A 13,147-nucleotide genomic window follows, 5' to 3' on the forward strand; every position below is an offset into this window, starting at 1 on the left:
ACATGGTCAAGGTCCCACATGTAACTCACAGTCTTAATCCTCATTTTGCAGATGAGATGAAGGAGGCATGGATAAGAGGTTTTTTTGTTTTGTTTTGGTTTTTTTTTTTGGTATTTGTGAAGCACTTACTATTTGTCAGACACTATACTAAACTCTGGGGTAGATACAAGCTAATCAGGTGGGATGTTGTCCACCTCCCTGCCGTCACTTAACTTCTCTGTGCCTCAGTTACTTCATCTGTAAAATGGGGATTAACTGTGAGCCTCACGTGGGACGACCTGATTACCCTGTATCTCCCCCAGCGCTTAGAACAGTGCTTTGCACATAGTAAGCGGTTAACAAATACCAACATTATTATTATTATAATGAGGTCATGAGGTACAGAGACGTGATCGGTTTGGCCCAAGATCACATGGCAGACGAGTGGCAAGAGCAGAGATCAAAGCGGCAGAGTCACTGTGGGCAGGGAACATATCTACCCACACTACTGTATTGTAATTTCCCCAGCTCTTAGAACAGTGCTCTGTACACAGCGAGTGCTCAATAAATAACATTGAATGAGTGATTCCAAGTCATGGAAGTTGGTGGCAGGTGGGAGCCTGGGACCTGAACAGTAAAATACCAGGGACTGGGGCCTTATACAGATTGGCTGAAAACAGGATCCTTCCTACTTCATGTGATAATAGCTCTGTCCTCTGGGAAGTCACGGGAGTACAGAGTCTGGCTTTGGCCAATCAGATGCCACTTTGAGCAGAGGACCTAGACCAATAATAATTGTGGTATATAAGCTCTTACTTTGTGTCAAGTACTATAATAAGTGCTGGTATAGATACAATTCAACTAGGTCAGACCCACTCCCTGACACATAACAGGGCTCACAGTCTAAGGGGGTGGGAGAGGTAGGAGAGGGTAAGGTGACTGATTGCTTTAAAGTTGATAGTAAGGAGTTTCTGTTTGATGCAGAGGTTGATGGGCAAACACAATGGAGGTTCTTCAGGACTGGGGAGACGTGAAGTGAACGTTTTTGTTGATAAATGATGAGGGCAACAGAGTCAAGTATGGACTGGAGTGGGGAGAGGCAGGAGCAGGGAAGTCAGCAAGGTGGGTGATGCAGTAATCAGGCAGGATAGTAGAAGTGCTTCGATTTATGTAATAGCAGTTTGGATTGAGAGGAAAGGGTGGATTTTAGCGATGTCGTGAAGGTTGAACTGACAGGAGTTAGTGACAGACTGAATATGTGGATGGAATGGGAATTTGGGAATCGCCCTCATAAAAGGTGGTGGCCGAAGCCATGGGAATGAGTGAGTTCTTCTAAGGAGTGAGTGTACATGGAGACTAAAAGATGATCCAGAACTGATCCTTGAGGATCAGGTTAGGGGGTGGGAGACAGAAGAGGAGCCCAGGAAAGAGTCTGAGAATAAGTGGCCAGAGTGAGAGGGGGAGAATCAGGAGAGTGTCAGTAAAGCCAAGGTTAGATAATGTTTCCAGAAAGGGGTGGTCATTGGTGTCGAAGGCAACTGAGAGGTTGCGGAGGATTAGGATGGAGTAGAGGCTGTTGGATTTAGCATGAATGAGATCATTTGTGACCTTTGAGAGGGCAGTTTCTAAGGAGTGAAGGGGGCGGAAGCCAGATTGGAGGGGGTCAAGGAGAGAATTGCAGGAGAGGAACTCGAAACAGTGAGTGTAGACAATTTGTTCAAGGAGTTTGGAGAGGAATGGTAGACGGGGTGATAACTGGAGGGAGCTGTGGGTTCAAGGGAAGGGTTTTTTTTTAGGATAAGGGAGACATGAACATGTTTGAAAACAGAGGGGGAAAGGGCACTGGAGAATAAACAGCTGGAGATGGCAGTCAGGGAGGGAAGAAGGGAGGCAGCAAGTGCTTTGATAAGATGTGAAGGAACGGGGCTGGAGATACAGGTAGAGGGGGTGGATTTTGAGAGAAGGTAGATTTCCTTTGGGGATACTATACTACTGGGAAAAATGGAAGAGTTGAAGAAGGGGCAGGAGGAAGGAGGGACTAGAGAGGAATAAGGGAGATCACAAGATCACACCCAATGTTTTCTGGGCAGCCCTTTTTTATTGTACTTGTTAAGTACTTACCACTGGGTATCAAGCACTATACTGACCAGTGGGGTAGATACAATTTCATCGGGTCAGACACAGTTTCTGTCCCATATGGAACTCACAGCCTCAGTAGGAGAGAGAACAGGCATTAGACCCCCATTTTACAGTTGAGGAAACTGAGGCACAGAGAAGTTAAGTGACTTGCCTAAGGTCACACAGCAGGCAAGTGGCAGAGCCGAGATTAGAACGAAGTACGTACTCTTTCTAGGCCATGCTCTTCAGCAGCACTCAGCGGTATACATTGAGCATTTACCGTGTGAAGAGCACTGTACTAAGTACTTGGGAGAGTACAGTACAATAGAGTAAGTAGATAGGATCCCTGCCCACATGGAGACTAGAGACTGCCAGATTCTTTCTTCAACCCAATACTCAACACTCCCTGGGTAACAGTCTCCACAGACAGAGCCTGGTAAGAATTTGAGGCAACTACCTCAATAATTCAGGGAAACAAAGACTTTTCATATTACATATTCGATAATTTAAGTTTCCTCATCTGCAAAATGGGAATAATAATCCTTGACTTTCCTTACTTCACAGGGATGTCAAGAGGGCAAAAATAAACTAAGTGATGTGAAAATAAAAGAACTACACAAAAATCCAGATAGTAGTGTGGCTTAGTGGATAAATCACAGACCCAGGAGTCAGAAGCATCTGGATTCTAATCCCCACTCCACCACTTGTCTGCTGTATGACCTTGGGCAAATCACCTCCCTTCTCTGGGCTTCAATTACCTCATCTGTAAAATGGGGATTGAGACTGTGAGCCCCAGAGGAGACAGGGACTGTATCCAACCTGATTAGCTTGAATCCATCCCAGCGCCTAGTACAAATACCATAATTATTGTCATTATTATTATTAGAGGGATCAAGAGGCAAGTGAGGGATCTGTTGGAAGTCCAGCCCCTCCGGGGATGCAAGATGGGGTTCTCACCATGGCCAGAAATCCACTGTGGACACAGACGTATCCGGTTCTGAGGCCGGTACCGTGCTGGGTCTCTCCATGGGAACACTGCTCCTCTGTATAGGAGCAGCGAAATTTGGGTCAGTCAGACCCCAGGCCTGGGAGGCTCGGCAACACTGTACCGGCGACTATAGGGGGATGGGAGAGGGACCCCGGTTTCTCCGGGGAGGGCCACCTGACCGCATGTCATCTGATGGACCACCTCATGGTGAGAATCCCCTGGCTTCCCCCACCATTCCTAGAAAGTCATCAGGTTACAACTCCCTGGAGAAAAGAGGGGGTGCCTGCCTGCCTGCCTGCTGGCCCCAGCTCCACCCTAACCCCAGCAAACAGTTGTCCTGCGGGGGAGGGGCAAAGGGATGACGGGGGACATTCCATCATGGCTTTGGCACGGCCAGAGGGAGAGTCACTGCTTCACTCTGGGAGCCCAGCCCGGACACAGTCTTTCTAAATGAGACGGGACTGTGGCAGGCTATGTGAGCATAGAGGTGGCTGTCTTTTCTGATCTCAGTCTCCGGTTGGGAGGTGGTGCGGAGGCCAAAGCCGGGTACCTACTAGGAGCTCTTTCCGCCAACCCAAGCGGAGACTGACCTGACTCTGGCCCAGAGTTGACCCTGATCTGGGCACGTTCTTCCAGGGTGAGAGTCTGGAAGGGCCACTTTGTTTTCCCCACTTTCTAAAGGCAAGGAATTCTCAAAGGTGCTGGGGGCCCCAGGAAATCCTACACAACCCTTAAACATCCAGCTATTTAGGGGCACCTTTCAGATCCCTGGAACTCACCTCACAAATCCATTCGATTTTGAGTTCCAATGGGAGTGGGAGCATTTACTGAGTTCCCACTTGGTGCTGTGCCCTGTACTAGGCGCTTGAGAAGTTCAGAATAAAGAAGTGATCAATTCCCTGCCCACAAGAAGCTTACATTCTAAAATCCTGTATGTCAGTCCTCTGCATAGTGGGGAGGCAATCAGCATTCAATAGGTGCTCAGTAAATGAAAATAATCAAGCAAGCCTCTCGAAGAGGAAATCATAAGGAAAGGAGATTTCATGAAATGCCTCCCTGTCACACACACATCTTCCCCAGCAGCTGATCAAAATCCACCTGTTCTGATCTTGAGAAATATTTTTGTTATGGTATTTATTAAGCGCTTACTATGTGTCACACACCATACGTGGGACAGGGACTGTGTTCAACCCTATTTGCATGGGGTGGATACATGCAAATAGGGTTGAACACAGTCCCTGTCCCACGTGGGGCTCACAGCCTCAATCCCCATTTTCCAGATGAGGTCACTGAGGCCCAGAGAAGTGACTTGCCTGAGTTCATACAGGAGACAACTGTCGGAGTCAGGATTAGAACACATGACCTTCTGAATCCCAGGCCCAAGCACTATCCATTATGAATTGCTGCTTCTCTATCTTTGTTATCGTCATATCTTTTTAAGTGTTTACAATAATAATGATAATAATTACAGTATTTATTAAGCACTTACTATGTGCCAGGCACTGTACTAAACGTTGGAGAAGATAGAAGCTTATCAGGCTGGATACATTCCACTTCCCACACAGCGCTCACAGACTTCATCCTTGTTTCACAGGTGAGGGAACTGAAGCCCAGAAAAGTGAAGGGACTTGTCCAAGGTCACACAGGAAGCAAGTGGCAGAGCCAGGATTAGAGACCAGGTCCTTCTGACTCCCAGGTCTGTGCCCTATCCATTAGGCCAGTCCTCTTCCAGATGAATCCATCAATCAGTGGTACTTTTAGAGCACTTACTATGTGCAGAACACTGTACTAAGCACTTGGATGACTACAATATCACAGAATTAGCAGATACATTCTCTCTTGGTATTTCACCCCCAAACTAGGAGTCCAAATTTCAACAGTTGTTTTTTTTTAATGGTATTTATTAAGTACTTACTATATGCCAGGCACTGGGGTAGATACAAGCCACAGTCCATGTCCCACATGAGGCTCACAGTTTTAATCCCCATTTTACCAGTGAGGAAATTGAGGCCCAGAGAAGTGAAGTGCCTTGCCCAAGATAACTCAGCAGACAAGTGGCAGAGCCAGAATTAGAACCCAGGTCCTTCTGACTCCAAGGCCCTCTCTCTCTCCACTAGGCCACACTGCTTCTCTGGGATCTATTCTGATTGACAAAAAGCCCAGTGGAATTCTTCAGATTGCTTTCAAAGAGGCCCCGGTTCCCAGTAATTCCTATTTTAGAGATGGGATCACACTTGGAATCTGAACACCATGTGATATTACCATGGCGTAATGGATAGAGCACGGGCCTGGGAGTCAGAAGGTCATGGGTTCTAATTCTGCTTCTTCATATGTATGCTGTGTGACTTCGGGCAAGTGACTTCACTTCTCTGGATCTCAGTTACCTCATCTGTAAATTGGGGATTGAACCTGTGAGCCTCGCATGGGACAGGGATTGCATCCAACCCAATTTGCTTAGTATCCACCTCAACACTAAGTAGAGTGCCTGGCACATAGTAAGTGCTTAACAAATAATACAATCATAAAAATTATTATTATTATTATTACCGTCTTCAACAATGCTCAAGAGATGTGGCACCTTCCAACCCCATAGAGTTTTGCACTATAATTGTGTTGCACCAGGATTTGCAGGGGCCAAACTTTTTATCTCCACAAGATAGGTATTGGCCCAGATGCTCTTTCTGAGTGATTCCTAGGCCTCCAAAACACTTTGTGGACATGGAATGTATCTACCAACTCCATTATATCACACTCTCCCAAACGGTTAGTACAGTGCTGTGCACACAGTAAGTGCTCAATAAGTACAATTGGTTGACTGAACAAGGATGCTTTCAGTGAGCTCAATGCACACAATGGATCCAGTAATTGTAAACATTTCCCCCAAAAAAACAATTTTTAAAATTTAATAATAATAATAATAATAATAATTTTGGTATGTATTAGGAACTCACTTTATGCCAAACACTGAGGCAGATGCAAGATGATCAGATTGGACACAGTCCCTGTCCCCCTCGGGACTCACAGTCTAGTAAGGAGGGGGGATGGGTGTTTAATTCCCATTTTACAGAGGAGGAAACAAGGCCCAGAGAAGTGAAGTAACTTGCCCCAGGTCACACAGCAGGCAGGTGCATGCTGATAATAAGCTTAGCCTGGTGGAAAGTGCATGGGGCTGGGACTCTGAAGAACTGAATTCTAATCTTGTCTGCCATGTGACCTCGAGGAAGTCACTTCACTTCTCTGTGCCTCAGTTACCTCATTTGGAAAATGGGGATTAAATCCAACTCCCTCCTACTTAGACTGTGAGACAATGACATGGACTATGTCCCAAGTGATTATCTTGTTTGGACTCCAGTGCTTATTTCAGTGCTTAGCACATAGTAAGTACTTAACAAATACCATAAAAAAAAAAATAGGGTGGCAGAGCCGGGACCAGAATCAAGATCTCCTGAGAATCTAACCCCACTAGAATGCTGAAGTGCTCCACACGTTTTCATTGTACAATGCTCTAAAAGCGATTCAAGTCCTATTGTGGGCGGACACTTTTGGACTCTTCTTAGAGCATATCCCGTCTTAAGCCTTTTTACCTCCATCACCAGCTGAATGTCCTAGTCCGGACCTTTGCAGGATGATTCACAACTCGGATCTGGTCAGGTCCAACTCCCTTTTTTCAAAGCTAAACATGAGCCCCCAAACCCCCCGCCCCCGTTCCCTCCCTGCTCCCCCATGCTGTGGTCTCCAGTTGCAGTTGGGATGAATCCAGAGAGGGAAGGGGAGGGAGGAAGTGTTCCCTGGCCATGACAGCCTACAGGAGAAACTGATGAGGAAGAAGCCCCGACACATCTCCCCCACCCCCTCATCCACCCTGGACTCCCCAGAGCCTCACCCTAATTCTCAAGTGAGGAAACTTTGACCTTAGGAGCCAAGAGAGGAAACCATCCAAAATGAAGAAGTTCCACGGCAGGGTCTCTCTCAGCAACTCAGTAGGAGAGGCTTCTAGCGTCCCCTCAGGATCTCCAGAGACAGGGAAAAAACTTTTTCTCCTCGACTCTCCCCTGAACCCCAAACTCTTCTTTAGGCGAAGAGGAAGCAGCAGTGAGAGTTTCCTGGCTCTCTCATGTCATCTGTTTTCGTTTTCCAGAAGTCAGGCCGTGAGCGACCGACTCCAACCACAATGCTTCTGTCTCTTAGGGGCTCAACCTCAGCAGCCTGTTGGGATGACCAGCCCATGTCTCTGACCAGGGCTCTTTGCCACCCCACAGAAGCCTAGAGCTTCCGGACCCAGACGGCAGGGACCCTAGAAGTCTTCGATAGATAGGGCAGTTCTCTTTTTTCTGGAGCTTTGTGGGTGATCCTGCCTGGGGGAAAGAGGCCGAACAAGATGATGTCTCAGAACTCTGGGCTGAGGGGCTCTCTGAAGGGTGTGATACGAGGTATCCCTGGGTTCTGCCACTGGGAATCCCCCTGGACTTGTGAGTCTGATCTTCCCAGTGTAGCTGCAGTATCTGGTAGGGGCATCTCAGACTAATAATAGTAATAATAATACTATTACTAATAATAACGGTACTTGTTAAGCACTTACTATGTACCAAGCAATGTTCTCAATGTTGGGGTAGATACAAGTTAATCAGATTGGACACATTCCCTGTCCCACATGGGGCTCCCAGTCTTAACCCCCATTTTACAAATGAGGAACCGAGGCCCAGAGAAGTTAAGTGACTCGTCTAAGGTCACAGAGCAAACATGATGAGGAGCCTGGATTAGAACCCAGGTTCTTGTGACTCTCAAGCCATGTGGCAACCAACACCTGGACTAGAGGGACCCTGGCCAATTAAGGTCTGGGGAGTTGACAGTCCTGAGTTTCTAATCTGCCACCTGGGGACACAGTGGCATTCAGGGATCATCCTTTTTGCTAAAGTGCAAAGGCTCCAGCCTCCTGTCAGTCTCAGATGGAAGTGAGCTGGTCAGGGAGTAAAGCCTGCCAACCAGGGCTTAGGGAACAAGCTCAGGGCTACTGCTTTTTCTAGTAATAATAATGATTATTATTATAATGGTAGCCAAGCATTGTGCTAAGTGATGAGCTAGATGGAATACTATTGGACCCAGTCCCTGAACCAAATAGGGTTCACATTCCAGAAGGGAGGGAGAACAGATATTCCCCATATTACAGATGAGGAAACTGAGCCTCAGAGCAGGTAAGTGACTTGCCCAAGGTCATACGGCAGGCAGTGACAAAGCCACTCCTGACTCTCAGTCTTTGCTCTTTCCAATCAATTAATCAATGGCATTTTTTGAGCACTTTCTGTTCGGAGAGCACCATACTGGGTGATTAGCACTGTACTACATATGTCCAGTTGGGCCAAAATTCAGGCAAAATCTGGATTTTTTTTCGTGTGTGTGTTTATTAAGTGCTTACTCTGTGCCAGCCACTGAACTAAGCATTGGGGTAGATACTTGGACACAGTCATGGGGCTCAAAGTCAATCCCCATTTTACAACTGAGGTAACTGAGTCCCAGAGAAGTGAGGTGAATTGCTCAAGTGGCAAGTGGAAGACAAGCGGAGGAGTCAGAATAGAACCCAGGTCCTTCTGACCCTCAGGCCCTTGCTCTATCCACTGGGCCACAAAATTCCCTGAGGCAAATGGAAGGAGAAGGAGGCATGGGCTGTCATGGGAGCACATAAAGGGCATTTGAGCATTTTTCTCTCCCAAGGCAGAGGGATGAGGGAAGAATAATACTACCTAGTGGCAGTCAGTGCCCAGCTCTGACCCTGGCCTTCTGTGAGTCTGGGGACAGCCTCTAAATCTCTCTGTGCCTCAGTTACCTCATTTGTAAAATGGAGAGATCAGTAATACTCATGGTATTTGCAAAGTGCTTACTCTGTGCCAAGCACGGAATTAAGCACTGGGGTAGATACAATATAAGCAGATCAGATACAGTCCCTGTCCCACATGAGGCTCTCTGTCTTAAGGGGGAGGGAGAGGTATTTCATCCCCATTTCAGAGCTGGGGAAACTGAGGCCCAGACAAGTTAAGTAAGTAACTTGCCCACGGTCACCCAGTGGGCAAGCGGGAAAGGACCCAGGCCTCCTGACTCCCAGGACTGTAATCTTGCCATTATGCCACACTGCCCTCTTCACAGAAATATTGTGAAGCTGGAAATGGGTAATTGATTGGAAAGCACTTTGGGAAAACAGTGGGGAGATCCATCATGACCTAGTGGATAGAGCACAAGCCTGGGAGTCAGAAAGACATGGGTTCTAATCCTGACTGTGCCACTTGTCTGCTGGGTCACCTTGGGCAAGTCACTTCACTTCTCTGGGACTCAGTTACATCATCTGTAAAACGGGGATTAAGACTAGGAGCCCCATGTGGGACATGGACTGTGTCCAACCTGATTAGCTTGTAACTACCTCAGTGCTTAGTAGAGTGCCTGGCACATAGTAAGTACTTAACAAATATCTTAAAAAAACTGACAAAACGGAGGGATTAATCAAGGAAAAAGTCAAGTCATGCTGGGAAAAACATAGCTTTTCTCCTTCTTCTTCTAGTGGCTGTTGCTGAAAAGAGGGGAGAATATGCAGGCCCAATGGGCAAGTTGTGGGAAGCAGGGCTGTGGTTCTCTCTGTCACCCCCCAGAGAAGCCAGGCCTATCCAGGACGCCTAAGCAAGCCACCAATAAGGTTGGCTTTACTAAGGGAGGATGAGGGTAACATCTGCTTTGGTCAACCTGCCTGGGCCCCTATAATGTCATTGTCTTGGAGAGTTTGTTAGCGGTTCTCTCTTTTGGCTGATTCTGTTCTTTAGGTCTCTCAGCCATTCTTTTCAACACTTCTCATTGGTTTCCCCACCCGCTTGTGATGAAACTAGGCCAGGGAGCTGAGGGAAGAACACTCAGAGCAAAGTTTGGAAGGCATCAAGACCAGTGTGGCCTGGAGGAGAGGGTCTGGGCCCGGGAGTCAAAAGCATCTGGGTTCTAATCCCGGCTCCATCACTTGTCTGTTGTGTGACCTTGGGCAAGTCGCTTCACTTTTCAGAGCTTCAGTTATCTCATCTGTAAAAAGGGGATGAAGACTGAGAGTCCCATGAGGGTCACGGACTGCATCCAACCTGATAGGCTCGTATCTGACCCAGCCGCTTAGTACAGTGTCTGGCACATGGAAAGTGCTTAGCAAAATACCATGAACAAAAGAAAAACAATCAAGTCCTCTTTCCCAGGAGTGTTTTTCCTGGAGGTAAGTCCCTGAGGGAAAGGTGACTTTAAAGGGAGGACTCTTGGACTGTGGGAGGAGACGGTCTCAATAAAAAAGGCCAATCCTGGTATTTTCCAGAAGACTCTCGGGAGACAAGACCAGAGTCCCTGAGAAGTGTACTTAAGCAGCAACTACCCTGAGACCCTGAACTCTACGCCCCCCAGGCCCGATGTGCCAGACACGAAACGAAGGGGCCTGGTGGCAATTGGAAGGACCTGGAACTAGCCTGGATCTCCTTTGATCACTGTCCCTGCGGGGGCCCGAATCTACAACGGAGCCCCCCACTCTTACAGGGTCACTTGAACTCAGTTCTCTCTGGGGTGTCCTTACAGTTTATCCCATGGCGCTCCCAAAATCTGCCTCTCTCCCACCCCGACACACCCTCCCTCTCTTCCGCCCCTATTACCACCTCGAATTTGGCCTGGGCTGGAGATGCTGACTCCAGTAGACCCTGCCGTGGGGTTCCCTGATTAGGAAGAGGCCTAGATCGTGGAGACGGACAGACAGACAGACGGATAGACAGACAGAAGGTGAGCCGGGAGGCAGAACCGGCCCAGAGCCGGCGGACCACCCCCCACGGAAAGTCAGAGGTCCACCTGGGCACGGGGCGTGGGCGGAGGAGAGGGGAAGGGTCACTTACACGGTTTCGTCGTTCTTGAACTCCAGCTCTCCATAGGCGTCTTCGAAGTCCTGGCCGCCGCCTTTGGCCGAGCCCTCCAGCGTCCTAAAGGGGACGAGGACCGTGCCCCGGGCACCCGAGGTGCGAAGGACCTGGACGTTCATGACACCAACGCTCTCGCTGACACGGATGAGATCACGCTCAAATGTGAAGATGCCAGCGTGGTCATCATCCAGGATGGTGACGGTGGCTGTGCAGGGCGAGGCCAGGGCGGCCCGCGGAGCCGGGGGCGGGCCATCCCCCGGGGCCTCCTCGGCCAGGCGGACATTGCTGAGCCTGACGAAGAAGTGCTCGTCCTCTTCGAAGATATCGTCGTCGATGATGCCCACGGAGAACTCCTTGCGCGTCTCCCCGGGCTTCAGGACCACTGTGCCCTCAGTGAACTCGTAGTCGGCCCCGGCGTTGGCCGAGCCGTCCTCAGTCTTGTAGTCCACGTACAGAGTCTCAGAGGGGTCGCCCCCGCGCCGGACGACAGTCAGGAGCACGGCCCCACAGTTCTCCAGGCACTGGTAGGAGCATGGGTCGAAGAAGACCTTGGAGACCTTGGAGTCCTCGGGTTCCTCAGGGCGCACCTCGCTCAGGCCAGAGGCCTTCTTGGCCTGCTCGGCTGCGTGCTTCTTCAGGACGTTCCCGGCCCCAGTCATCAGCCGGGTGGCCTGGATGCGGTAGAAGGCCCGGCTCTTCTGCTGCTGGGACAAGGCGTGGTAGTTGGCCAGCTCCACCAGCTGGTCCAAGTCCTTGTCTGGGTGCTTCTGCTTCAGGTCCTTGAGAATGTGGATCATCTCCCGGCGGGACCGGTCTGCCTCCCGACCATCGACGGGGCCCGGGCTCCCACCCGGGAAATGGGCATCGTTGGCCACCTTGCCGTCCATCTCGATGCCCTTAGGGGGGCCGCCCTCCGTCTCGATGACGATGCCCCGGTGTTTGTCCGCCCGGTACCTCTTGGGCGCATACCTGGGGAAGAGGAGTCGGCGATCGGCCGCCCAGGCCAGCAGGACGCAGACGGGGAAGAAGAACAGGGTGAGCAGGCCCTCCCACACCTGGACCACCCCCGGCGAGAAGACAGCCAGGATCATGTAGAGCCACACGTAGGCGAAGACGCTCCAGGCAGCTGTGACAAAGAAGACCCGCAGGTGCTTGATCCTCCGGGCCTCCCCCTCGGGGATCACGTAGACGCAGATGCCCACAATGACAAACATGTTAAAGGCGGCGCTGCCCACGATGGTGGACGGGCCCAGGTCACCAGCCGCAAACCCGTGGCCACACACCTCAATCAGAGACAGGAGGATCTCTGGGGCTGAGGAGCCCAGGGCCATCAGAGTCAGGTTGGAGACTGTCTCATTCCACACACGGATGGTGGCGGTGCCGGTCTCCCCGTTGGGCTTCCGGACGGTCACCTCCCTCTCCTGGGACGTGATGACCTCGATAGAGGCCATGAAGCGGTCCGCAATGATGGAGACCCCAAGGAACATGTAGATCAGGGCCACGAAGTACACTATGACCCGGGCAATCTTGTCACCCAGGGATGGGTTCTCCGGGTACCAGATGGGCAGGATGACACCCTCCTTGCAGTCCGAAGTCCCTGAGCAGGACTCATTGGCCGGGCCCGGGTGGGCCCCGGCCACGGGTGCCCCCGCCTCCGCATGCAGCCCGTCCGAGAAGAGCGCTGCTGTGAGCAGGCCACAGCGGAGCAGGGCAGAGGCGAGGGGCCGCAGCCCAGACCGCGCCATGCACGAAGCTGAGCGGCCGGCTCCCGCCGCGCCTGGGGCGGGTCCTCCGGCCGGCCAGGCACCTGCAACAGATGGATACACACCAGATGGGAGATGGGTCAGATGGGCCAGGGGATGCCTCACCCTGCCAACCGAGCATGCGAACCCGCGGGGGGAGCCCCTCCCTCGGACATTGGGAGCGACAGCCAGTTTGGTGGCGAGGCCATTTGCCCCGTGGCTCGGAGAGGTCTCCAAGTCTTCCCTGGCAGTGAAATCCCACCCCCAACCTCCCTCTGGACCCTCACCACCGCCCCAACTCCCCCACACTGGTTCTGCCCCCAACTCCAAGTTAGGCCAGGCCTCTCTCCCAGCACCCTCTGCTCTCAGAAGCTTGGGAACCCTGGGAAGCAGCCAGTGCAGAGACT

At 50.7% G+C, this 13,147-nt stretch overlaps 1 protein-coding gene across 5 annotated transcripts in view; it reads right to left on the minus strand.

Annotated features, from left to right (window-relative positions):
- The window catches only part of SLC8A3 (solute carrier family 8 member A3), a 112,663-nt gene extending 99,876 nt beyond the window's left edge, over nt 1-12,787 (minus strand). For all 5 annotated transcript variants that reach the window (XM_039911518.1, XM_029072625.2, XM_039911514.1 and 2 more), the window contains exon 1: nt 10,975-12,787. In XM_039911518.1, the coding sequence (XP_039767452.1) occupies nt 10,975-12,743 (1,769 nt within the window). In that variant the 5' untranslated portion in view covers nt 12,744-12,787. The remainder of the gene's footprint in view (nt 1-10,974) is intronic.
- Between the last annotated feature and the right edge of the window lie 360 nt (nt 12,788-13,147).

This window comes from Ornithorhynchus anatinus, chromosome 1, assembly GCF_004115215.2.
Source record: "Ornithorhynchus anatinus isolate Pmale09 chromosome 1, mOrnAna1.pri.v4, whole genome shotgun sequence".
In the NCBI taxonomy this organism is placed as follows: Eukaryota; Metazoa; Chordata; class Mammalia; order Monotremata; family Ornithorhynchidae; genus Ornithorhynchus; species Ornithorhynchus anatinus.